At 40.9% G+C, this 27,250-nt stretch overlaps 2 protein-coding genes across 5 annotated transcripts in view; one reads left to right on the forward strand and one right to left on the reverse strand.

Annotated features, from left to right (window-relative positions):
- aldh6a1 (aldehyde dehydrogenase 6 family, member A1) overlaps positions 1–27,250 on the forward strand; it is a 97,288-nt gene that overhangs the window by 1,175 nt on the left and 68,863 nt on the right. The window contains exons 2-12 of one of the 4 annotated variants that reach the window (XM_052010484.1): positions 3,495–3,536; positions 8,426–8,500; positions 10,912–11,073; positions 12,058–12,136; positions 12,551–12,853; positions 13,426–13,547; positions 14,141–14,330; positions 15,671–15,852; positions 16,593–16,772; positions 17,936–18,034; positions 19,013–20,840. In XM_052010484.1, coding sequence (XP_051866444.1) covers positions 3,495–3,536; positions 8,426–8,500; positions 10,912–11,073; positions 12,058–12,136; positions 12,551–12,853; positions 13,426–13,547; positions 14,141–14,330; positions 15,671–15,852; positions 16,593–16,772; positions 17,936–18,034; positions 19,013–19,117 — 1,539 coding nt within the window. In that variant the 3' untranslated portion in view covers positions 19,118–20,840. Of the gene's footprint in view, positions 1–3,494; positions 3,537–8,425; positions 8,501–10,911; positions 11,074–12,057; positions 12,137–12,550; positions 12,854–13,425; positions 13,548–14,140; positions 14,331–15,670; positions 15,853–16,592; positions 16,773–17,935; positions 18,035–18,820; positions 20,841–27,250 lie in introns of those variants that run through there. The other 3 variants (XM_052010491.1, XM_052010473.1, XM_052010496.1) reach the window with 3 other exon arrangements.
- Positions 22,762–27,250, reverse strand: part of LOC127567495 (basal body-orientation factor 1-like) — a 110,942-nt gene continuing 106,453 nt past the window's right edge. The window contains exons 10-11 of the mRNA XM_052010461.1: positions 24,600–24,677; positions 22,762–22,959 (exon numbers count right to left, since the gene is read on the reverse strand). Of these exons, the coding sequence (XP_051866421.1) occupies positions 22,827–22,959; positions 24,600–24,677 (211 nt within the window). The 3' untranslated portion in view covers positions 22,762–22,826. The remainder of the gene's footprint in view (positions 22,960–24,599; positions 24,678–27,250) is intronic.

A 27,250-nucleotide genomic window follows, 5' to 3' on the forward strand; every position in this document is an offset into this window, starting at 1 on the left:
AAATCTAAGGGACAGGATTCAAGGTTCACTTGGAATGGCAGGGACTGATGAAGCTTTGTGTGCTTAAAATCCTGTCTCTCATATCTGATTTTTTTTGAGGAGGTAACTAAGAAAATTAATGAAGGCACGGTGGTTTAGGTGAACTTTAGCAAGGTTTTTGCCAAAGTCCCACGTGGCAGGCTGGTCCAGAAGGTTGGGGCACATGGGATCCAAGGTACATTAGCAAACAATCTAAAATTGGATGGGGATAGAAAGCGGAGCAGTGGTGGAGAGGTGTTTTTCTGCCTGGAAGTCTGTAACCGGTGGTGCACTGCAAGGATTAGTGCTGGGACCTTTGTGGTTTGCCATATATGTAAATGACTTGGATGAGAGTGTAGGTGGACTGATTAAGTTTGCTGACTACACAAAAATTGGTGGAGTAGTAGATAGTGAAGAAAGTAGTGAAAGGATGCAGAGGGACTTACATTGGAAAGGTGGCAGATGGAACGTAATCCAGATTAGTGTGTGTAAATACATTTTGGGATGCTACATACACAGGAATGGCAGTGACCTCAGGAGTGTAGATGTACAGAGGGATCTTGGGGGGCAAGTTCATAGGTCCTGGAAAATGGTGACAGGTAGGGTAGTGAAGAAGGCATTCAGCATGCTTGCCTTCATAGGCTGAGGCATTGAGTATAAGAGTTGGGATGTCATGGTCAGACTGCATTTACACTATTGTGTACAGTTCTGGTTGCGCATTACAGGAAGGATGTGGAAGCATCAGAAAGAGTGCAGAAGAGATTCTGCTGGTTCGGAGAGATTAGATAGGTTGGGTTTATTCTTACTGGAATGTAAGAGGCTGAGGGGTGACCTTATAGAGGTTTATAAAATTATGAAGGGTGTAGCTAGTTAGTCTTTTTACCAGGGCAGAGGGAGTCTAGAACTAGAGGGGAAAGGGGAGCAGAGATTGATCTGACTTCCTTATTTAATGGCAATAGTTGACTTCACTATTTGCCCCATTTTGGTGATTTGTTTAATATGCCAATTATCATTCTTAATCAGTAACACATCAACCTCTGTCATATTGGTTGAGTTGCAGGTTCACCAACCCATTTGTCGGTTTTGATGATCCAAATTTGGTTAATTTGATCGTCTGAAATTTTGAAATTTCAGGGTATTCTAAAGTATAAGATATCTTTATTAGTCACATGTACGTCGAAACACACAGCGAAATACATCTTTTGCGTAGAGTGTTCTGGGGGCAGCCCGCCACGCTTCTGGTGCCAACATAGCATGCCCACAACTTCCTAACCTGTACGTTCTTGGAATGTGGGAGGAAACTGGAGCATCCGCAGTGACTTGCAGACATTGGAGTATTTAAATTTGGTCACTATTGTAATATTGGAAATGCAGCGGTAATAACTCCCTACATTTCTTTGGATTATTGCCATGGAATTTATGTTCACCAAAGACAAGCGAACGTGCCTTTGACAGAGCTTCACTGAACTGACAACCTAGACTTTTATGCCCCAGTCTCTAAACGGGACGATTGGTGGTTATCACTCTTTCCAGTTTAATGACATCTTTCCTATAGCAGGGTGACCCAAGTGCGGCCTCACTAGCGTCCTGTACACTGCATCATGACCTCCCAACTTTTATACTTAGTACCCTGACGTGAAGGCCAGCATGCCAAAAGCCACCTTCACCACCCTGTCTACCTCTGGCTCCACTTTCAGTGAACCATGTACTTGTACTCCAAGGTCCCTCTGTTCTACAACACTCCCCAGGACTCTGCCGTTCACTGTGAAAGCCTATCTGGACTTGACGTTCCAAAATGCAACACCTCGCACTTAGCCAAATCAAACTCCATTTGCCATTCCTCGACCCACTTGCGCAACTGATCAAGATCCCTCTAATTTTTGATAACCTTCTTCATTGTCCACTATACTGAAATTATTTGAAATTAAAAACAAGGTGCTGGTTGTACTCAGCAAGTCAGACAGTATTCTGTGGAAGAGAACCAAACTATGTTTCAGGTCAATCAAAACTTAAGGTCATTGACTTGAAAGTTGCCTTTCTCCTGCTCCACAGATGCTGCCTGACCTGCTAAATATTGACAGCATTCTGTTTTCATTTCAAATTTCCAGCATCTCTGGGTGTTTTTTTGATTTTGTGTATCCCTGTTGAGTCTAAGCCTGGCATCTCAGTCAGGTATTCCCTTCCATTTCATTCTTGTGCTTTTATAACTTTTCTAAACAATTGAAAGGCAAGCTAGGCCATTTTAAAAGGTGGTTAAAATTGAACCACATTGCTCAGACTAGGTAAGAACAGTGATTTCATCCCATAAATTACTTCTAGTAATGGAGGTTAGTTTTTACAACAGTCTAGCAGTTTCATGGCCACCATTACTAATTCTAGCTTTATGTTTCAGATTTTTCCATTTCTTTTATTTAAAATGATTGGGTTGAAATTACAACATTTGGAAAATTTAGTCTCTAGTTTGAAGCTTAAAAATATTATGTTGGATCTTCCCTAATCTTTGCTGAACTCGGGGTGTGGGAAGTGATTTGTAGTAATCAAAAGTTAGTGATGTTCTGCCAGAGCACAATATATCATAAATACAATATAGCATTAGTGCATGTAGTGTTCTCCCACACACTTCCCTGGAGCGCACTACTTGAGTGGGGAAGTCAGGTACTCTCACAACGTACAAGAAGTATATGGAAGAACACCTGAATCGCCAGGGCATAGAAGGTGACGGACCAGGTGCTGGTAAATGGGATTAGTATAGATGGGTACTTGATGGTTGGGATGAACATTGTAGGCCAAAGGACCTTTCTCTGTGCTGGGTGACCCTATGACACTGAATTCCCAATCTGTTGTGGATACACCAAGTTATTCCCCCCGACACAAGGGGAAGGATGAAACGAAAACTGAGGGAATGGTTGTGTGCCTGATTTCACAATGGTATTTGAGATTTCAAACAAAAAATAACCTTTCAGTATATAAGCAGCTAATAAAATGGAAAACCAAGGAGTAGATTGGAAAAACTACAAACAAAGTGGGAAGATATTGTGAAGGGGGGGGGGCAGGGAACAGCAGTTAGCACTCCTGCTTCATGGCTCCAGGGCCCTAGCATTGATCCTGACCTTGGGTACTGACATTGTGGAGTTTGCACGCTTTCCCCTTGATATGTGGGTTTATGCTGGTGCTCTGATTGCCTTCCATATCCCAAAGACATGCTGGTAGGTTAATTAGCTACTACCTCCCCTCAGTGTAACTAGGTGGCAAAGAATCAAAGTGAAGTTGATGGGCAAGTGGGAGAAAGTAAGCTGCAAGGCTACAGCAAAATGAGGTAAGAATGTGACTGATAGGATTTCTCTGGCAGCTGGCATGGGTCTGAGTCTGAGATAGGGCAGATGAAAAGAGATGGTCAGGATTTTTAAACAGTTGAGTATGTGATGAGCTTTAACTGCACTATGTGTTGTATGATGTTTTTAACCTTTTTATTCCAGCTCATTCCACCTTTGGGACGGATGTGCTACTCATCATCTCCGGTAAGTTCAAACCAACTGACGCTGCCGTGTAGGCTTGTTCAAAAAAAGTCGCTACTTTGGTATTAATGAGGTTTTTTTTGTGGAATGAGCATTGCTAAACGTTGCAGTTGTCTTGAGTATTGTGTCGGCATCTGAAGCTAAGACGTGAGTGCAGGCAGTTAATTTAACACTGGGCTGTGTAATTACATAGTTACACATGTTGGGAAATAAACATTTTTTTTTAAGTTGACTATAAGGTGAAAAGATTATTGGTGTTAATCAATTTCAAACAAAGTTAACAGTTTAGCAATGGTTAGCAGTTTTGCCAGTGGTGCAAATACTTGGTGCGTTCTGGTGTAACCTTACCCCCAGTTTTTTTTTCCCGTCTTTCTGTCAGTGTTCCAGCACCTTATTGGTATTGGTTTATTATTGTCACTTGTATTGAGGTACAGTGGAAAAACTTGTCTTGCATACAGATCGTACAGGTCAATTCATTACACAGTGCAGTTACATTGCACAGTAGCTGGATGAATAGGAAACTTGGATCAAATTCAAAAGCTCTTTAAAGAAAGTGTTTAGTAAAGAGAGAGCAAGTGTTGATTCATGGGTTGAGAAAGTTCTTCCAAAGAGGTTCTGCATTCTCACGAGTGAGACCATATTGAAAAAATATAACCTCTTTGAAAAATGGTTTTCTCCAGCTGATGAATTTAGAATAAGGGGTCACAGACTTGGGATAAGGGGCTGAAAAATATATTCACATAGTAAATCTGTGATATCTTCCATTGGAGAAGGCACTGGGTGCTTGGTCACTAAGCCTATTCAGAAAGCAGATCCATAGATTTTGGACACTGGCAGGATAAGTGTGCTGGAAGTAGAAATGTTCAATCTTTAGTGGCAGACAAGGCTGTCTGACCTACTTTTTTATATATTGGAGCATACATGAAAGGTGCACAGAAAAAACAATTTAAGATTATAATGAGGTGCCTGAGGGCACGTACCAGCAGACTTAAGGACAGCTTCTACCCCACTGTGATAAGACTATTGAACGGTTCCTTTATACAATGAGATGGACTATGACCTCACGATTACCTTGTTGTGACCTTGCACCTTATTGCACTGCACTTTCTCTGTAGCTGTGACACTTTGTACTGTTATTGTTTTTACCTGTACTACATCGATGCATTCTGTACTAACTCAATGTAACTGCACTGTGTAATGAATTGACCTGTACGATTGGTTTGTAAAACAAGCTTTTCACTGTACCTCAGTACAAGTGACAATAATAAACCAATACTAATAATGACTGACACTTGAAAGTAAAAATACCAACTAAAATAAAAGGCACGTTAAATAGTTGAGATTGGGCTGGGTAGTCAAGAAATGAGTGGTGGCAATGGCAGTGTACATTAAATTATACCTTTTTGTATCAGTACTCTCAGTTGGTGGTTGACTGTTGGATAGTCAATGGGTTTTAACCCTTTGTTTCTCAGGAATTATACACAAGGTACAGCATGACAGTGCGGGGCAGGTCATGTCTTACAAACAATTGTTTTTTTAAGGAGCTGACAAAGGTGCTTGAGGGTAAAACAGTGGATCCTATTGGACCTTCTTTGAAGATATGACAAAGCACATTGATGAAGGTCGAGCAGTGGATGTGATGTACATGGAATTTAGTAAGGCATTTGATAAGGTTCCTCATGGAAGGCTTATTCAGAAAGTCAGGAGGCATGGGATCTAGGGAAACTTGGCTGTGGATTCAGAATTGACTCGCTCACAGAAGACACGGTGGTGGTAGATGGAGCGTATTCTGCCTGGAGGTCAGTGACCAGTGGTGTTCTGCAGGTATCTGTTCTGGGACCCCTGCTCTTTGTGATTTTTTTAAATGACTTGGATGAAGGTGTGGAAGGGTGGGTTAATAAGTTTGATGATACAAAGGTTGGTGGTGTTGTGAATAGTGTAGAAGGTTGCTGTAGATTACAACAGGATATTGATCGAATGCAGAGCTGGGCTGAGAAGTGGTAGATGGAGTTCAAGAGTATTGTGTGCAGTTCTGGTCGCCCCATTATAGGAAGGATGTGGAGATTGTGGAAAAAGTGCAGAAAAGGTTTACCAGGATGTTCCTGGATTAGGGGGTATGAGCTATAAGGATAGGTTGGACAAACTTGGGTTGCTCTCCTTTGAGCGTCAGAGGCTAAGGGGAGACCTGATAGAGGTTTTTAAAATTATGAGAGGCATAGGTAGGGTAGAATCTGTTCCCTAGGGTAGAAATGTCAAATACCAGAGGACATGCTTTTAAGGTTAGAGGCAGGGGATGTTTAAAGGCGACATGAGGGGCAAGTTTTTTACGCAGAGAATGGTAGGTGCCTGGAATGGGTTACGAGGGGGTAGTAGTGGAATCAGGCAGTTTGGAGTTTAAGAGGCTTTTAGATAGACACATGAATATGAAAGGAATGGAGGGATATGGATGATAAGCAGGAGGAGGACATTTAGTATAAATTGACATCAAGATCAGCACAATATCTTGGGCCGAATGGCCTGTCCAGTGCTGTACTGTTGTATGTTCACTGCACTCTAGGAAAGCCTCGTCCACCAAAGGGAGCATGTGTTTAGTTATAGATAATGTATATGTGTTTTGTGCAAACTCACTAGGGACATATGGTGGCAGGAAGTGAGCACTGTATCTGAATCTCCAATCAGCCAGTGCTTTGAGAAAATAACAGTTGCTGTTTGTAGTTCACCAGTGCACTTTTATTGGCACAAGCTAAAATTCACTGTTATAATGGAGACATATGATTCTTATTCCCCCATTAACAGATCAGCAGGACATTTTGGAAAAATTCAAAGTATTCAGGCAATGTCCAGATGGTTTTGTTATAGGGCAATCCTGTTTGACTAATTTGTTGAAATTCTTTGTCAGAAGTAGCCTGGTGTGGATAGAGGGGAACTGAGGTGTACTGCACTTAGATTTTCAGAAGGCATTCCATAAGGTATGACATCATATAGTCTTGTGGAAGATGAAAGTTTGCATTGTAAAAAGTAGAACTGGTGTGGATGGAAGATTGGCTGGCCGGGGGAAATGGAGAGTAGGCATAAACAAGATGGTTGGTAAAATGAATGGTGTGCCGCGTGGATCGATGCTGGGACCTTGACAGTTTATACAAGTGACTTGGGTGTTGCACTAAAGGTGTGGTTGTTAAATTTGCTGATGATACAAAGATGGGTAGGGAAATAAGTTGTGAAAAGGTCATAAGGAGGCTACAAAGGGATGGAGATAGGTTAAGTGAAAAGGCAAAGATCTGGCTAATGTGATAAAAATGTGACATTGTCCATTTTGGCAGGAAAAATGAAAAAGCATGTTATCTAAGCTCTGAACTGCAGAGGGATCTGGATGTCCTCATGCATGATTTACAAAAGGCTACTATACAGGTACAGCAAGTCATTAAATAAGCTAACAATGTTATTGTTCATTGTTAGGAGAATCTAATACAAAAGTGGGAAGTGATGCTTGAGTTTAGTCATTGGTGAAACCACATCTGGAGTACTGTGTACATTATTACTTAAGGAAGGATGTTAGTGTCTTGGAAGCAATTCATGGAAGGTCTGATGGACTAGTACCTGGAATAGGCCAGTTGCCTTGTGTGTAAAGTTTGGACAAGCTCGGCCTGTATCTGTCGGAATTTTGAAAAATGAGAAGAGACTTGATTGAAGCGTGTAATATCCTGAGGGTTTTGACAAGGTGGATTAATAGGGCCACTGTTTTTAAAATAAGGGGTGGTTCATTTAAAATAGCTGAGACTTTTTTTTTCCCCTGCAGAGGACAGCAAAAGCTGAGATTTTGAACTTCTAAAGGCACAGATAGCTTCGTGTTCAATAAGTGGGTGAGACAGGACAAATTCAAGCTGCCTGTGACTGGCATTCCTAAAGGAACAGCTAGTATTCAGATATTCACAGTTAAGGATGTTATGGACTTATGCGGACAAGCTGTATGACAGATGCCAGTGTCTTCTGTTTCACTCTGTCACGACTCAATGTAGAGTGCCATAGTACTCAGATTGCTGAACTCTAGAAGCATGATTCAGCCTGTAGAGGTTGAACTGCAGAAAGTGCTTCCTGAGCAGTTTTGAGATCAGATTGGTGGAGAGTGAAATTTCTTTCTAGATAAAGTAATCTAGTTACTTCAGCATAAAGGCTACAAATAAACAAAAATTTATGTCTACCCTGAAGTTGATTTGGAAAGGAAGTTGCTAATAAGAATTAAAAAGTCAAAAATTTTTGATGTTGATCAGCTTGTTTTTGTTATGGTATAATTTTTTTGGAGAACACTATCAATTTGTTTTGAATTTTATGGAATTTTTCTCCATCCTTGCTTCCCACCACCTTGCTAAAAGGCAATCCATTAATTTAGCTTGTTAGGTTTTTCTGTACACTTAATCTCAGTTTCCCTACCAGAACATTCTTGAATGGATTCCTGCACTTGTTCAAAATTGCCCTTTTCACCCTAATGCAAATAGTACGTTTATATTATGTTTGTCACTGGCTCCATAACAACTGAAAATCTTACATTTTACTTGTAATGCATTATAAGCAAAATTCTTTTGATCTAATTGTTTAATTCTCTAAGCTAGGAGAGAGCATTTCAGTGTTGGCAGCCGGCAAATTCACGAGAAAAAGATACTCTCACCAAAAAAAATAACAACTTTTATCTCCCAACTACCTGAACAGATGTGGTGATGAGGCTTGGTTTAAAAACAAAGAGAAAATCTTTGGTTTGTGTGTATCTTTTGATTAAATTGTTGTTCTGATGATTCTGCCACCATCCTTCTGTAGTGTTCTCAAGTCTATCATTTCAAACGGTTAGTGGTGTGTTATATCCTTGCATTGCTGTCCACTGACCTAACTTTGTTTTGCAGCCTACAACAAAATTATTTATTGATGGAAAGTTTATTGAATCAAATACCTCTGAATGGCTTGACATCCACAACCCTGTAAGTATCCGTTTTTTGTATTTGATTTTAGGTGACTGATTCACACAGTATTTAAACTGGAGAATCACACAGGTTATCAGGAAAGGAATGATGGTGTTGAGTCTTTGTTGAAAAAGAACAGTCCTTGAATTTTGTAGATGCTCTGAAGCCTTCCACTTACAATTTGACATTTAAAATTTTAAATGCATAAAGAACAATGCCTACAGTATTATTAGTCTTTGTGCACATCTTTATGTTAAAGAGAAGTGGAAAAATCAATGAGGGATATGTTAATAATGATAATTGGTTTATTATTATCATGTGTACTGAAATACAGTGGAAAAACTTTGTTTTGCCTGCTATCCATACAGATCATTTCAAAACATAAGTACACTGAAGTAGTACAAAGGGGAAAAGCAATAACAGAATGCAGAATAAAGTGTTACAGTTACAGAAAGTGCAGTGTAAGTAGACAAGGTGCAAGAGCCACGATGAGGTAGATTGTGAGATTGAGTTCATCTTTATTGTGCAAGAGGCCCATTCAAGAGTCTTTATAACAATGGGATAGAAGCTATCCTTGAGCCTAGTGGTGCGTGTTTTCAAGCTTTTGTATCTTCTGCCTGAAGGAAGGGGGGAGAAGAGAGAATGACGCGGGGGTGAGGGGTCTTTGATTATGTTGGCTGCTTTCCCGAGGCAGCGAGAAGTGTGGACAGAGTCCATGGAGGGGAGGCTGGCTTTCATGATGGACTGAGCTGTGTCCACAACTCTCTGCAATTTCTTGCAGCCTTTGGCAGGGCAGTTACTATATCAAGCTGTGATGTATCCAAATAGGATACTTTCTATGGTGCATCTATAAGTGTGGAGTATTGTTTTGAATGTCCCTTTTGTCACTGAGATGATGCTTGCTCTGTGTTGAGCGTGCTGCAATTTTCCCACTGAGCCACTGTTGCCTGTAACTGCATCCGAGCTGTCAAACTTGTTGGGTATGCGTGCTTGAACTGCCAGCCTAAGTTTTTTTTAATCCATATTCATATTTTACATTTGAGAAAAGTAAAAACAAAAGCAACTTTGATGCTGAAAATTCAGGGATTTAATCTGATGATTTTTGATGCAATTTAAAAGTATAAGGAATCAAAGCTAGGGTAAGCCAAGTTCAAATTTATTGTCATAGTCTAAATAGTATAAATGCCATGAAAATCAGCTTTGCAGCACCAGCACAGTACATTACAAACATGACAAACACACATTGTACGTAACTTAGATGACAAAATAAGTGAAATAAAAATAACCACACTAGTGCAAGTTGAGAGAGAAAAAAAATATATCCAAGGTAGTGTTAAGGTTGTTCAGGTTGGTTCAAGAACCTGATGGCAGTGGGGAAGACGTTTTTGTTGAACCTTGCGGTGTGGGTCTTCAGGCTCCTGTACCTCCTACCTGATGGCAGCATCGAAAAGAGGGCATGGCCTGGATGGTGGGGGTCGTTAATGATGGATGTCTCCTTCCTGAGACATTGCCTGTTGTAGATGCCCTTGATGGTGGGGAGAGTTGTACCCATGATGGAACTACCTGCGAAGACTACTCTAGCCTCTTGTTGTTTATTTTATCTCTGTGCACCTTTCCTGCTCTAAGCCCATATCCCTTTATTTCTTTATCCAAAAATCTTTGTCTACAATATACTATGCAACTGAAAAAAATTTCTGTTGCCAAAAAATTCCATAGATCACAATCCTCTGGATGAAGAAATGTAATTTCATCTGTGTCCTGAACTGCTATGCCCTTATTGCGACCTTTGGTTTTAGACACCCTAGCCAGAGGAAGCATCAACCCTGCATCTATCCTGTCAAGCCCAATATGGATTTTGAACATCTCAATGAGATCACCCTTCGTTCTTTCAAACTCTCACGTTTATAGGTTCACTGTCCTTTGTATCTCATCATAGGGCAGTGCTTCCGTCTCAGGAATCAATGTGGTGAACAGAAAGTAGGAGCAGGAGTAGGCCACCAGGCCCCTCAAGCCTGCCTGACATTCATGATTAATCTGTACTGGCCTCCTCCTCTGTGCCAGTTCCCCATGACCCTCAATTCCTCAATCATTTCAAATTTCTACACACCTTGGTTTTAAATGAGTGACCCCTTTGTAGCTGTATCCCCTTCTTCGTGACTCCCACAAGTGAAAACATCTCAGTGTCTACTTCGTCAAACCCCCTTGTATGTTTGAATAAGGTCACCTGTCATTCTTCTAAACTTCAAGCAATACAAACCCAAACCACCTAGCTGCTCTTGATAGGACAACCTTCTCATCTCAGGAATTAGCCTTTGTTGCACTCAAGTAATACTTCCTTGGATAGGGAGACCAGACCTGTATACAAGTGTGCCCTTGCCAGGGCTCTACTCGTGTAATGTTACTAATGTCACTTGCGTTACTACCTGTAGGCAACAAATGAAGTGATTGGCAAAGTGCCAAAGGCCACTCAGGAGGAGATGCTTGCAGCCGTGAACTCCTGTGAGCGAGCTTATGTTTCGTGGTCAGAAACATCAGTACTGACTCGACAGCAGATTTTTCTAAAGTACCAGCAACTAATCAAAGAGAACCTGGTGAGTCACGTGTGGTGGACATGCTACTGAGTTGAGTTTCCTGGAAACCTTAATTGAGGTGGTGAGATGAAGAATCCTGAGTGAACAACTGATGTTGACAAGAATTCCTTCCAATTATTTATCAAGTAACCTCTCTGATGGTTCAGGAGTGTTATTTTGAGAGAAAAATTACCTCCAACTTCCTGCCCTTGGGTCCACTGATTTCCAATTGGGTCTCCTTATTTCACTATACACTAGATATAGGAGCAGAATTAGGCCGTTTGGCCCATCAAGTCTGCTCTGTCGTTCAATCTTGGCTGGATTTTTCTCAATCTTTTCAATTTTCCTACAGTTGATCCATACTTGCGCTCTTAGTCTAAGGGAAAACATTTTTACTAAGGGGTACTAGGTAACACCAAAAAAATGAAATCGTCAAGACATACCAGGTTGCCAGCTCACCAAACATGATTATGGTGTTTGTGTTCAGCCAGTGAGGCCATGGCATGTGATGACCCCTTATAGAGCTGATTTATTTAGCATGGTATGCAAAGGGGTCATTCCATTCTGTGCTCCTGTTCCCCCAAATGCATCCTAAATGTTAAGTGAGGTCCCAGTATACTTTTAAACCAGCCACTCAGAGTTGCACAGGAACATGAGAAAATGGGTAACCAAGGGGTAAATTGAGCCTCATCTGTCCGATGGAAAACTTGGAACCCTCAATTGACTTAAATGAAAGCCCAATCTTGTCAGTCTGCTGCTCAAACGGTTAGATTAAATTGCAGCTCAGTGTCATACATGCACGTTATTCTTTCTCACTAGGTAAGTGATTGATGTTTTATTGACATCATCTTATGCAAGTTCAGAGGAGCTTGAGTCTTTCAAATCATGAGTTTGAGCCCTTACTGGATGTGCACCTCGATTGGGTATAATCATTGTTGATGCTGTGGTGCAAAAAGTGATTTTTCTCTGTGTATTCAAACAGGGCTTGCTTTATTTTATTAACAGACAGAAATTGCAAAGCTCATTACAAAAGAACAAGGAAAAACCTTGGCAGATGCTGAAGGGGATGTTTTCAGAGGCTTGCGTGAGTAATATCTAGAACCCTAAATAAAGATATGTGTTTTGCTTTCCTACTGAGATTTTAGCCTTGAGCAGAAATTTCACAAAGATAAGCATAGCTGAGAGAAGACCTTTGGCCCATCTCCTTCATAATCTATTGTTGTTTTATCCTTCCTCCTACCCTCCTCTCCATACTTTCTCTTTAACATCCCTTTGAATAATTATCAATCGTTCTAGTATTGTTTCCAAATCATGGTGTAGCAACAAAAAACATTGTTTTCTTTTTTCTTTCCATTATATTAGTTTGTCATTTATTCCCAAGAATTTTGAGAATGTTTTCTCAAATGCTTTTCGGGTGGCTCATCTTTTTTCAAGTTTAAAGCTGCATTAGGGAGAATTTATTTGTCCTGCAGACTAAATCTTGCCTTCCTTCCCACAGAGGTTGTTGAGCATACTTGCAGTATCACTTCTCTCATGCTGGGTGAGACCTTGCCCTCCATCACCAAAGACATGGACACATTCACTTACCGTTTGCCATTAGGGGTGTGTGCTGGCATCACTCCCTTTAACTTCCCAGCCATGATTCCACTCTGGATGTTCCCTGTGGCTTTGGTTTGTGGAAACACCTATCTGCTTAAACCTTCAGAGCGTGTACCTGGAACTGCCATGTTGCTGGCCAAGTTATTCCAGGATACAGGAGCTCCAGACGGAACGCTTAATATTATCCATGGACAGCACGATGGTAAGAACCTTCAGCATATCAAAAAATGGTTTATAAAAATGAACCTCACGATCTGCCTTGTTGTGACCTTGCACCTTATTGCACTGCACTTTACTCTGTAGCTGTGGCACTTTACTCTACTGTTATTGTTTTTACCTGTACTACCTCAATGCACTCTGTACTAACTCAATGTAACTGCACTGTGTAATGAATTGACCTGTATGATTGGTGTGCGAGACAAGTTTTTCACTGTACCTCGGTACAAGTAACAATAATAAACCAATACCAGTAACTTCGAAGTTGTACTCCTTAAGCAATTTGTTGCTCCACAAATGACCTGGGATGTAGTGGTGTCAAGTAATTGCAGTTTTAACAGTTCCAGATGATAGATGTTCCACGTGTTGAGATTGGCTACAGACATGACATATATGTACTTGCAATTCACCACACAAATTTGGTGTAAGATTGTACACCCCTTTAGCATGTTTGATTATACCTTCATGTTCAAGTTGCACCTTGTTTTTTTCCTTGCAATGGAATGTCGAGAAATAAATGCAAATAATGTAGTAACTTTTTTCTCATTTTTTTTTAAGCTGTGAACTTCATTTGTGACCACCCGGCTATCAAGGCTATCAGCTTTGTGGGCTCCAATCAAGCTGGCGAGTACATCTACACAAGAGGCTCCAAAAATGGCAAGAGGGTACAGTCCAACATGGTGAATATTCTCTACCTTTCCTACTGCTTGGGCTTTTCCTCTGGTTGCATTGAGAACAATTTTTCTATTTCCCAGCACTCTTGCCCACCTATAATTCTAACTTTGTTAGGATTGTATTTTTAGATTTATGCAGGCTGTATATTTTACCAGTATTCCATTGCAACTTTAGGTTATAATAAGATCTTGTAAATTATTTGATGTGAGACTTGGTTTGGGAAGCAAACATCATGGATTATTTGATATATTTTTGTTTAAATAGAAACCACACAGTTTAATTTAAAAGCATTTGCTGGTAGTCGTGATTAATGGAATTTTCTGCTGTATTTAAACGGCCCCAGTCTATAGTCTGTTGAATTGTACACCACCCAAGTGAGTGAGTTTCATGAATTTTTCCAATTAATGGAATCAATTTAATAAAAATTGTGTTTCATAGGTTGAAATTACTAGTATTTTGAGTCCAAGAGATTTAATCCCAGGATTGGGCAATATGTTAAAAGTTCTGTTGTTCCAATCCATCTTTTGTCATGTATCCACTTGCGGGGTACTGGAAGATATCTTCATTTTTAGCTCTCTTATCTACGAATTCCTTTCAGGGTGCCAAGAACCATGGAGTGGTGATGCCTGATGCCAACAAGGAGAACACTTTGAATCAGCTGGTCGGTGCAGCTTTTGGTGCAGCCGGGCAGCGCTGTATGGCTCTGTCTACTGCTGTCCTGGTCGGGGAAGCTAGAAACTGGCTGCCTGAACTAGTGGAAAAGGCAAAGAAGTTGAAAGTCAATGCAGGTGCCTTTTGTTTTTCAGTTGATTTAATGCAATGGGCTTAAGGAGTATAATGCAGTAGGTGTAAGGGCTTATCCTTACTGCCTTTTCTGAGCAAGGGAGTGATATTTATGAGTATCCAACCTTCTGCAGCCACCTCTGTATCCGAGGAGCACTGGAAGATTATTAGAGGTTGGGGATTATGGGCCAGTGCAGGCAGGCAGCAGAGATTTGGTGCAGAAGTAAGTGATCTGCAGACCAAGTAGGACCAGACTAGCTAACGCCATCTGTTAGGATGAGCAGTGAAGGGAAGTGCAAATGGGTGTAACAACTTTTAAGTAAGTTGTTTTTCTCCTCTCTCCTCCATAGCCTCATATGAAGTGCTACGCTGAGGAAATCTTCGGCCCTGTCCTGGTTGTCCTTGAGGCAGACACGCTAGACGAAGCAGTTGATATCATTTTATTTCTCCTGTGTGCTCCTTAAAATCCTAGACTACATCCCATTTGGTCCTGGTGACTTGCTACTTTAAGTTAAGCCAACTTAATACCTCCATTCTATCAATTTTTAATGTATCTGACGTCTTAATGGCACATTGATGCAGATAGTAGAGCTGTTGCCTCAGCACTGGGGACCCTGGTTCAGTCTGAAACTCGGGTACTGCCTATGTGGAGTTCACACATTCTTCCTGTGACCACGTGGGTTTCCTCTGGGTGCTCCTGTTTCCTCCCATATCAAAGATGTGCAGATTGGCCACTGTAAATTGTCTCTAGTGCATAGTGAGTGGTAGAACCTGAGGAGACTTGATAAGGATGTGGGGAGAATAAAATAGGATTAGTGTAAATGGGTGTTTGATGGTTGATGTGGACTCGATGGGCTTGAAGCCGGTTTTTATAATTTATCTTTCTATAGCTCTACCTTCACTATTTATTTGGAAGCCCCCTCTTCCCTAATGGCGACGTGCAACATTCTCATTTACAAGGCTGTCAACTCCCATGTGTAACTTGGCAATTTTTTTTTCTGGAGGGCACACTCCTCCATGTACTATTCTTACTACTTACAAGCTTAAAGAACACTTTTGGATTCCCACTTTTGGATTCCCACTTTTGGAAAGATAGCAGTTAATCTTTCTCTCATACATTCTCTGCCTCTCTAGTTTCTGCTTCCCTTCTAATTCCTTCGTAATCAGCTTGGTTCTCACTATGCTGAGTTTGTAATGGGGGTGGAGGAATGAGGAAAAGGAGCTTGCTTATCATGTGTTCTGTTTACAATCTTGACTGATCTATGTTTCCCCACGTTTTGGAGGGGATGGGGGAATCACTTAGTTGATTGCATGCACATAACATTTTTTCCTTCCATGACCCCAGGTGACCAGCCAGGCTCTGACCTTGGCCCCCTCATCTCCCCTCAGGCAAAGTCCCGGGTGTGTGACCTAGTCCAGAGTGGGGTGAATGAGGGCGCCAAACTACTGCTGGATGGACGGACTGTCCAGGTGAAAGGATATGAAAATGGCAACTTTGTAGGACCCACCATCCTTGCTGGAGTCAAGGTGAGGCAGCTTTGTCAGCCCTTGACTGAACACAAGACAATTTTTTTTCTTTGTTACTTAAAATGGCTGCACATCACCAGTGAAGCTAGCACCAGTCACTTAAAAAGATTACGTAATGGATTAACCTTCATGCCCTCTACCTTACAACTGTATTAGCTAGCAATTTGCACTAAAGTAATTGGAGCCCTTGTTATAAATCAGAGTTCCATGTACCTGAATTTGAATTGCATATTTTAAAATGGATGGAAAAGGTTTAATAAATTATGTCATTGTTTTATCTAATTAACAAGTGCCTGTTTAAACATTCAGCTGCCCAGGTTAAAGAGCTCTGACTACCCCCAACTTTGGAATCATTCCCTGACTCTGTTGAAGGTTCAAGAATTAAGTTGCCACTTTCTTCTGGGCTACAAGCTGGAAGCTGGTTGATTCCTACTTCAGGTGGAAAGGTTATAGGGCCAAAGGAGCTTAGAGATTTGCAGGGGAGAACCAGTGGAAATGACTTGAACATGAACGTGACATTTAAATTAGTTTCAACAGGCACCAGTGTAAATCAAAGCTTGGTGGTTGGGGATTATGGGCCAGTGCAGGCAGGCAGCAGAGATTTGGTGCAGAAGTAAGTGATCTGCAGACCAAGTAGGACCAGACTAGCTAACGCCATCTGTTAGGATGAGCAGTGAAGGGAAGTGCAAATGGGTGTAACAATTTTTAAGTAAGTTGTTTTTCTCCCCTCTCCTCCATAGCCTCATATGAAGTGCTACACTGAGGAAATCTTCGGCCCCGTCCTGGTTGTCCTTGAGGCAGACACGCTAGATGAAGCAGTTGATATTATCAACCAGAACCCATATGGAAATGGCACTGCCATCTTCACCACCAATGGTGCCACAGCTCGTAGATACACACACCGGGTTGATGTTGGGCAGGTATGTTTTAAAATGAGGGTTGCAGAGTTTACTTGAATGGTCCTCGATGCAGCGAACTTTAGAGCTGGTTGTAATATTGTTGGATTTTAACGATGACATTTTAATTGTTGGTCAAACAGTGCTATCCTATAGAAGCTACTACATTTGAGAGGAAATTGAAGTAATGATTCAATATGACCAAGATGCTAACCGCACATAGTGCAGCTGCCTTGCAGTGCCAGATATCCAGATTAATTCCTGACCTCGGGTGCTGTCTGTGTCGAGTTTGTACATTTTCCCAGTGACCACATGGGTTTCCTCCCACATCAAAGATGTGCAGGTCAGTAGGATAACTGGCCACTGTAAATCGCCTCTGGTGTGTAGGTGAGTGGTAGCATTTAGGGAGAGTTAATGAGAATGTGTGCAGTGCATGTAGGATGCATGTAAATGGGTAGTTAATGATAAGTGTGGGCCAAAGCACCTGTTTCTGTGCTGTATCTCTCTGACACGAGTGTTTCATTTAGACGGGGCAAGTTATTATTGAAAATCCTGCGTGATATTCTGAAGATGGCAAAACAGGATTATTTCTCTGCTAGCTAATGTTTCTACAGTGTTGCTCAGTAAGTTGCTGTAAATTCAATCAGTGTTATGATTTTTGTAATAAATGTAATATCCAAAGTCTATCCTTAAATATTCTTTAACATCTATCCAAGATGCGAAAGGGTAGCTTAATGCAAAAAAAATCAATCTGCTGGAAGAACTCAGCAGGTCAGGCAATATCTGTGGAAGGAAATGGATAGTTGACATTTCGGGGCAAAGTTGTAGATGAAGGCACTCACTGTGTCTCTAAGGGCAGTTTATTTTTTATTTAATGAAAAGACAAGAGTAACTGGAAGTTAGATTTACTAATTTGTGTAGAAATGTTAAAAGGCTAATTGGCTTTATTTTTTCTCTTTTCTCGAAATTTTCCTTGTACTCCCATCTACAACTTTGCTGATGAAGTGGTTTCCCTCTGCTTTGAGTTTTCCAGTGTTTAAAGCAACTTTACAAATGAGAATTGCTGCTTGGGAATTGAAAACAGGAATCCAGAACCACTCAGAAGTTACTGCCCATAACTTGACAACATCCATTTTGATGTTATTTTGCCTGTTTTAATAACTTGTGACTTTTTAAAATATTTTCAGGTTGGAGTGAATGTACCTATCCCAGTTCCACTGCCAATGTTCTCATTCACTGGATCAAGAGGCTCATTCAGAGGTGATACCAATTTTTATGGCAAACAGGTATGTATGCTAGTCCCTAACACAACTAGGAGTAGTCCCAACTGGTGTGAAAGCTGGATCAATAGAGGTATTTATAAGAGGAGGTGGGTACAATGTTGTAAGATCAGGGAATTGAGAGCTCTGGGGAACTGGCGCAGAAGAGGAGTTTAAGCTTTGGGCAGATTGGGTTTGAAGGGTCAGGTGGCCTACACCAGTTTGTGTTCAAAGAAATGCAGAGGTAACCTTGAAGTTAATTTAACCAACTCTTCTTCCGTTAAACTGTGTCAGACTTCTGGTACAGTTGGGGTTGGGACCCAGTTGATGTATTTTAGACCCTGAGAACAGGCAGTCACCAGGTGTTGTTAGGTAAGTGCACTGAGACAAGAGACCAGGAATTTCAGTGGCAACTGGCCTGCAGGTTTCAAAACTAGCCATTTTAATGGAAGAGAGGTTAAAATTGTACTTAAAAACAAAAGGCTTCAAGTACATACGAGACCCACTTGCATCTGTGTCTACGGTGGTGGTGAAAAATTGGTCAGGAGGAGGATTACCCATTCTGAATGCATTCCTGGTGGTTTAATTCCACGACCTCCTGACTTCAGTTGCCCCCTTTTCCCACTCCCTGCCAATTGGTCCCTCAACATATCCATCCTTGTGCAAGGTATTCCTATGTGAATTGTAGTCCATCGGGTCTCATTGCCAATTAGGTGATAGTTCATTTGTATTTGACAGCCTGTGCAATTATTTTAATGTTTATATATTTAACAAAAAAATTCTTGTTCCTTTTGGTTTTGAACTTTCTCACAGCAAATTAGTATTGAATTTTGGAATCTCCAGAGTAAAACTGAAAAGTTGAACACCCTGGTCAGAAACCGAACAAATGAAAGATGGATGCCCAAGCTTATCAATTGATGAATAGCTCAACAATACATGAAATAATGTTGAGATCAGTTATGAACATTAGACACTGAACCGATTTACTTTTCCACTTTATCCCAGGGCATTCAGTTCTACACTCAAACAAAGACTGTCACCTCGCAGTGGAAGGAAGAAGATTCAACTTTATCAGGCCCAGCTGTTGTCATGCCAACAATGGGGCGCTAGGTTCATGTTACTGAAATGGCAAGCTGCATGTTCAATACACTCAGTCCTAACTTTTCTGATCTGACTTGTGGAGAACTTGGGTGGGAGTGGGTGAGCAAGGAGCAGCTTAACCCTGTGTGGCTGGAAGAGGCATGTACACAGAATTGGAAAGGAGAGGTGAAACTGATCACTTGAATACCCTGGCAGCTTTGAACATATTTACTAAATAATGTCTCTACTTTGTTTTTGATCTGCTGCAAAAACTCTTAATTTCAAATTGGGCAACATGCCTGTTTATAAATGTAGCAAAATGTTAAACAAAAAGGGTCTAATTTTGAATCCCTTCCAATTTGAACTATCGCTTGCTCCGTTTACTCTCCCAAGATGTGATTTACGTGTGCATGCAAAAGTACCTGATCTTCGCAGCTTGTTGAGAATGTAACTGAAGGTTAGCTGATTGATTAGATTGTGTTCTGCAATTGTATGTGGGCTGTAATAATTATCACTAAATAATTTTAAATTGGCTGTTACTCACTATATGGTCCCAGTATGTAGAAAGGAAACCATATAGTTATGAAAGGTACTTGCTTGTGAAAAGCAAATGTGACTAAGATTTTTTTCTATATAAAATGCACTCTTATAGTCATGAAAATGTGATGCAATTTTAAATTCTAAAGTGTGTTATACCCCAATAGCCTTAAGGAAATGATTAATCTTGGGAAAGAGTTTCAAACAAGTGCAGTCTGGCAAAATTAGATGGAAATGAGCTCTGGTAGTGGCTCAGTTGCTTGTCTGGTGAGATGCTGTGAAAGACAGGCCAAAATGAACTTAAACTGGGACATAAGAAGAACCAGATCCCATGCAGGGTAAGCAGCAGAGCCACAGTTATAGTGACATTGGCAGGGTTCTGGCTCATGATCAGTATGTAGCAGCTTCTGCTGGAGAGGTGGATAACAAGTTCTGATCATGTAGCACATACCTGGATAATCACGAAATAAAGTTAGACAAGAGCCTAATTTCCTTTTCCTGTAACCTGCTCCTCTCTCTGTCCCACCCTCAGTTCAAACTACTACTTGCCTAGTTCACTTTCTCCAACATTGTATTTGGGACTAATTCTCCATTTTACCTCATTGTCATTGCTTGTTGTTGATGTATGAGTGGCAGTGTAGGGACGGTGGAATCAATTAACCTTCACTCCAACAAAGAACGGCAATCTTCAGAACAAAACTGTGGGTAATACTTATGCAAGAACACTAAGTAATGTTGTAAAAGACTTAATTCAAATCTTTTTTAACATTGCTTTTTATTTACAGCACTATTCACAGTCTGTCTCAACCAAGCACAACTGAATCTGAATGCCACAGATCTGCCAAAAACCGATGATAAGCTAATCTTTGTCACGTCTGGTGGAAGTGACAATATTGTGTACAACTGGCAGGTTAAATAGATAGCACTTTCTGTTCTTTGTATAACTAACGTGCTGCTATCTTTAAGCAATGTGGTTTTTGTACTCAAAGTTTCTAATTCATGTGGACAATAAATCTGACTTATGTGCAGTAATGTACAGTGCACTTCTAGACAGATATAACAGAAGATAAGATGGATATGCATTTTTCCCCTTTCAGATTGGGTGGGGGAGAGAAAATTATTTGTATGTACATGGGGCTGTATATTCTGTATTTAATCATGTGGAACACAGTGCAGGTTGCAAATTTTAAAAAAAATAAATTCTGTTTATAATTTTTTTCCTTTGCATCATTTGAATGAAATGTGATTCATAAAACTTGAAGATGTTCTGTGGTCTTGAAGTGCACATAGTTTAACTTGCTATCTACAGGAACAAAAGTCATTAGAGTTGACAGTTAAAATTTCTCTTGCACTTTTCTCATTGATACAATTGCTGATTCTTAGGCAGTCTCTGGGGAGTGAGAATGATTTACTTCCACTCTGGCTTTGAGGTGACTAATGAGGTCGTTGTAGGAAGCACAGATTCTTTCTCCTGTTGGGCATGTGAAGGCCAATGAACCAGCTTATTTGTGATATGGTCCACCACATGGCCTTAAGATTCTCTGTATCATCCTCAATGCTCCTCCAGGTTGAGCTGCTGTGGGCCAGAGGTTCCCAGGAGTTGGTGGGGATGTTGCATTTCTTCAAAAAGACTTGAGCACATCCCTGAATCTTTTCCTCAGTCTACCTGATAAACTTTCCCATGACAACTTGGGATAGAGAGACCATTTTAGAAATGTGATGTCAGGCCTGCTCAGTATAGCTGACTTAGTGTAACTAGAGCCTCTGTGCTGGGGCTGTTGGCCTGGCAGAGTACACTGACATTGGTCCACTTATCCTTCTGGTGAATTTGGAAAATATTTTAGAAATAGTGTTGGCTTTTTTTTCCAGTGCCTTGAGATGCCTGCTTGTAGATCAGCAAGGTATCTCAAACATACAGGAGTGTGGGATCTATGTAGACCTATGCATTTTGTGTCAGGTCTGAGGTCTTGATCCTCAAATACCCTTTTCCTTAATTGATTAGAGGCACAGACCATGGTGAATTTCATCTTGGATGAGTGCCTTCTCCAGGAAGGTGCCACAATATGGGAATGGGTCCATATTTTCTAGAGTCTTGCTATGAATCTTTCAGAAGGCAATGTGGTGCAACAGGGAGGGCCTTTGCCTTGCTGACACTGAATGCAAGACCCATCCTCTCATGCTTCAATTAGGGCTTACAGCTCAGCTTCTCAGCAAGCACAAATACAAGTGTCTGCATAATGCAACTCAATTACTGAAGTTTGGATAATTTGGTTCTGCAGTGTAGTCACCATAAGTTGAACCGTCTTCCATTAGTGCTGAAAATTAGCTCCACTCCCATAGGAGGTTTGTTGAAGGTGAAATGCAATGTTGCAGCAAGAAAGATTTGAGGAAAGTGTAGGGGTATAGATGCATCTTGTTTGACACCAGCCTTCACTGAGAAGGGTTCGGTTTCAGGCCCAGTGGTTAATATCACAGTTTGCAGGCTATTGTGGAACAAGTGACATGTAAGGTAGAGACACATTTGTTTGCAGCTGAATTTGGAGTGAGTCAAAAGCTGGTGCTGCTCCCTGCAATTTTCCTGGAGTAGTTGTAGGTGATCATGTCACTGTGCCTCTAGATGGACAAAACCCATAAGAGATTTGGCAAGCAGCTCTTCAGCTACTGTTAGGTATTCCACCACACAAACCCACAGACACACTTGTTGCTTTCAGGGTGAAAACCAAACATCTAGGTTGCTTAGCCCTGGGGCAATGCAGCTGAGATCATAATTGCGCAACACAAAATGCTGGAGGAGCTCAGCAGGTCAGGCAGCACCTATGGAGGGTCTTGAGCCGAAATGTCAGCTGTTCATTTCCCTCCATAGATGTTGCCTGACCTGCCGAGCTCATCCAGCATTTTGTGTGTTGCTCCATATTTACAGCATCTGCAGTCCTCCTCGTGTCTGAGATCATAGTTAAGTGGAGTGATAAAATTAGAATGTGCTTCACCTTCTCTGTGGCTCAACATACAATTCTGGCCCACTTTGAGCAAAGTTTCTTATTTAAATTGTGATGTTTAAAGCTCTAAGAATGTTAAGTTTAAAGAAAAACAAATTTTCACTTAAAGTTATGCACACTTTAATTGCGCACTAATTTTAGGACTTTTCTCAAGTACACCTTCTGGGATACTAATCCACTATAAATCTGTTGATTTTTACAATTTCTTATGATGGTACAATTTCTGGCAATGTAACTTCCTTAGGCAGCTGGTGATCTGGTAAAGTGCTGACATGGCTTGAAACAGAATCAATAGGAGCCTGGGTTATAAAAGTGGGATTGGGGTTTTCATCTTGTGTGCTGCAAAGGAAATAATATCAGTTAACTTCTTGAAATGTGAGACCAAAACAAAACCACATAAGCTACTGGTGTAGTCACATTTATTTATCAAGCTTGTAAAGTTTGATTCCAACTACTCTGCCCAGAATCTTTATTAATGAGAATAAAACCATATAGGATTGCTGCTGTGCTCAATCTTGCTGAGATGCAAACAAGGTCTTGAATCTGACATAAATAGATTTAGAGTGGGCACTTGAATCTTCTCTGCCATTCAATATTGTCATGACCGATTCCATCACCACTCCATTTATCTCCCTATGTGTCCAAATTTATCTCAGTCATGAAGATTGTCAATGACTAAGCACCCACTGTCCATTTGGACAGAATTCTATATAGAAGAAATTTCATTTTATTTCTGTTTCCAAATAGCCAAACCTTCATTTTGAGATTTAAAAATAACACGTGGTTATATTTTTTTTCAGGATCTGGGATCTGCTGGCAAGTCCAACATTTATTTCCCATCCTTATTGCCATTGTGAAGGTGGCAAACCACCTTTTTGAACTGGTGCAGTCCTTCTGATGAAGGTACTCAATGCTGTTGGGTAAAAGTTTCCGATTTTGACAACAAAGGACCATGATACATTTCCAAACTAGGATGGAGTATGACTTGCAGGAGAATCTTCATGTGGTGGTGCATCTATGAGTATGCTTGTAAGTAGGGATAGCAGATTTGGGAGGTAGAAGTACCCGAGATGAGTAACTGCAAAGCATTTTGTAGATAGCACTGTGGCTTAAGCATGTACTAAGTGGTGGAGAGAATGAATGTAGAGACACTGGGTATTTAAAGCATTCTTTCTTTTGGATTTCTATTATCTACAGTTTCCTTCCTGTGAGTGTCGGCTACAGTATTAAACATAATAAATAGATTTTGAGCACAGTTAATGATTTACCATGGTAATCGTGGCACAGTCATGATTTTAATGTTGACCAACTGTTAATTAAATATTCCTGAGTTAAAATGCAGAGTAAGCAACCTTTGCATCAACAGAAGCAGAGTCCTTCAGTCAAATTAACTTCTCCCAAAAGTGGAAAGAACAAAGTTCATTGCTACATCATGGTTTTTTTTTAAAACACTTACCACTCCATGATTGGTGTTAGATTTGGAATATGGCAAAGTTATGAAATTGGAAAAATTATAACCCTGTAAGTATTATACTGGCCATGAAGGATAACATGTTGACTATATTTTCTGCTCAGGAGATAAGGATATGCTGTGAAGCGATCCTAGCTCGATGCCCATTCCCCAATGTAAAATATGCAACTGAAAATAATTAAAAAGTTGAAGTGCACTGCTATAAAGAGAATATCAAACAAGTACACTCCATGTCGTGGGAATAAGAGGAAAGAGCTGTACTCAGGGGGAAAAAAAACTGCACGTTGGTGACAATGAGGGAAAATAAAAATGGAATCTTAGTCAAATCAGTATTGCCACGTCATAGTCATCTACGATCATTCATGCTTCTGCATTCCCTAGAATGTATGGCATTGTTTAATTACTGTGCTTATGATAATGCAGAGCTAAATCACCTCTTCCATTCAGCTTTTGGAAGGTTAAACTGAAGTATTTGTAAGGCGGTTTCCCATTATGATCTGACCCTTACCTTGCTTGTTCTGCCTCTCTTATGCTCAATACGCTCTCAGGTGAAGCTGAAGAGACCAGACTTTTATTATACTGTTTCCTGTGTAGAATATAAGTAAAACAAGTGCTTGTTATCTGCAGAGTATTAAATGTTATTCCTACTGAATAAGCAAAAACACCAGAGGGCCATCAAAACAAATGAATGGCTAATACAGTAAGGTAATTAAAGGGTGAAATAGGTGATTCTCACTATATTGAATACTATCATCATTAGATATAGCCAGGATACAGAGCAAAGATCTCTTTCTGCTTCAGTGCCAAAGGTACAATCATTCTACAACAATTTTTTTAATTTTGCATGCTGCCTTTCATCCCAGGATAAGCTGGTGGCATTAACATATACGCTGGATTATTGGAGTCTTTGAAGGTAACCGTGACCTGTATTGTACTTTCGGAGGCTATGGGAAGGGATCACCTTTCTGTTCAACATACCTGTTTGTTTTCAATCCATTCATCTTTGCAAACAAAAGGCGTAAAACCTTCTCCTTCTGCTCCCAGGTCAAGTCAGAAATACTCACTTTTCCAACGTGAATGCTTAAAAACGAAGAGTATTATTTATTACTGAAATGTGGAAATTTGAAGTGAAAACAGAAAATACTGAAGGTACTCAAAAGGTCAGGGAACATCTGTGGAGGAAGAAAAAGAGTTAATATTTAAGGCTGATAATATTTAAAGCTACCCCTGGCAGTACATTCCAGATTCTACTTGCTGTGTAAAAAATGTTTTTCCTCATGTCACTTTTGGCCCCCTAATTCTAGATTCCCCTGCCAACGTCATCACTTTCTCATCATTTACTTTATCTAAAGCCTTCAGGATTTTAACCTTTATTGCATCCGGTGCAGCCTCCTCTACGTCAGTGAGACCCGACGCAGATTGGGTGACCGCTTGGTCAAGCACCTTCACCCCGTCCGCTGCAAAAGCAAGGATCTCCCGGTGGCCAGCCACTTCAATTCCACATTCCACTCCCATACTGACATGTCTATCCATGGCCTCCTCTACTGCCACGTTGAGGTCAGATGTAGGTTGGAGGAACAACACCTTGTATTCCACCTTGGTAGTCTCCAACGTGACAGCTTCAACATCGATTTCTCTAACTTCCGGTAACTCCTTCCCTCTTCTCCAGCCCCCACCCTCATGACCTGCCCATCTATTCCCCACCTCCTTCCCTTTAATCCATGGTCCACTGCCCTCTCCTACCGGATTCCTTCTCCTTCAGCCCTTTGCCTCTTCCACCGATCACCTCTCAGCTTCTTACATCTCCTCCCCTCCCCCACCCACCTACCTTCTCCCCCCTTACCTGAACTTACCTGTCCCCTGCCTGTGTGTGCTCCTCCCCCCTCCCCTGACCTTATTCCAGCGTCTGCCGTCTTCCTTTGCAGTCCTGATGAAGGATCTCGGCCTGAAATGTCAACTATTTATTTCCCTCCATAGATGCTGCCTGACCTGCTGAGCTCCTCCAGCACTTTTTCCTGTGTTCCATCAGATCCCTTCGCAACTTCCTCTCTTTGAGAGACTAACCCAGTCTATCAACTTCAGTCTATCCACTTACCTTCTGATCTTTCCTAAATGCCCAGAATGGTACGCAATGCTCCATTTGTGGCTGAACCAATATTTTATAGTACTCTCAGCCTCTTATACAAGGAGGTATTTTGGCTTACCTCTTATACAACCTAGAATCCTATTTTTTTTTTACCAATTTCTCAACTGCCCTGCAAATTTCAACAAACTGTGCACATTTACCCCCAGTGCTCATACCTGTTTTAGAATTGTATATCCCTAGTTTATGTCACCTCTTCTAAATCTTCCTATCAAATGTAACACTTCCCACTTCTCAACATTAAATTGCATTTGCCACCTACCTGCCCATTGCACCACCTATCTACATCTTGAAGTCTACAAGTCACTACATCTACAAGGTTTGTTTCATCTGAAGATTTGGAAATTATGCCCTGTACCCTGGTCCCAGTCTGAGAGACAACCTTTCACTCCCTGTTTCCTGTTACTTGGCCAGATCTTTATCCATGCTTCTACATGTCCTTTTATTCCTCAGCCTTTACTCTTAATGAAGGTTTATTATGTGACTCTTCAGCAGACACCTAGATTTCCTCCTTTGATTTACTTCACCTAAAGGCTCTATCAGGTTAGTTGGACACAACTTGAACAGATCTTTTGTGGTATTCTCTCTAATCAATCCCCACTTGTCCAAATGACTATCAGGGGTAACATCATCCCTGTATTCATCCTGTCAAGGCCTATAAGAATTTTACATGTGTTATGGACTCGGTGAATGTCCTTTTAAGATAGAGTAGTGTGTGTGTGTGTGTGTGTGTGGCGTGCTTACGTCAACAGAAGATAAAGGACGTAATGACGTTGTTGGAGAGGTCAGTCGAAGTCGAAGAGGGAGAGAGAGAGAGAGAGAGAGAGAAAAGGGAGAGAGACACCAGCCTGCTAGTTTATCGATGGATGAGAAACAATAACTGTGTCTGTCACTGCAATCCACGTATGGAAATTGGAAGTAATCCGGTAGAGTTCACTTTGTTGCTGACCTGTAGAAGGAAACAGGTATTTGTGTGGACGACCACGATTCAGATGCTTTTCGGAGTGAGGAAGTCA

The sequence above is a fragment of the Pristis pectinata genome, chromosome 1 (genome assembly GCF_009764475.1).
Source record: "Pristis pectinata isolate sPriPec2 chromosome 1, sPriPec2.1.pri, whole genome shotgun sequence".
In the NCBI taxonomy this organism is placed as follows: Eukaryota; Metazoa; Chordata; class Chondrichthyes; order Rhinopristiformes; family Pristidae; genus Pristis; species Pristis pectinata.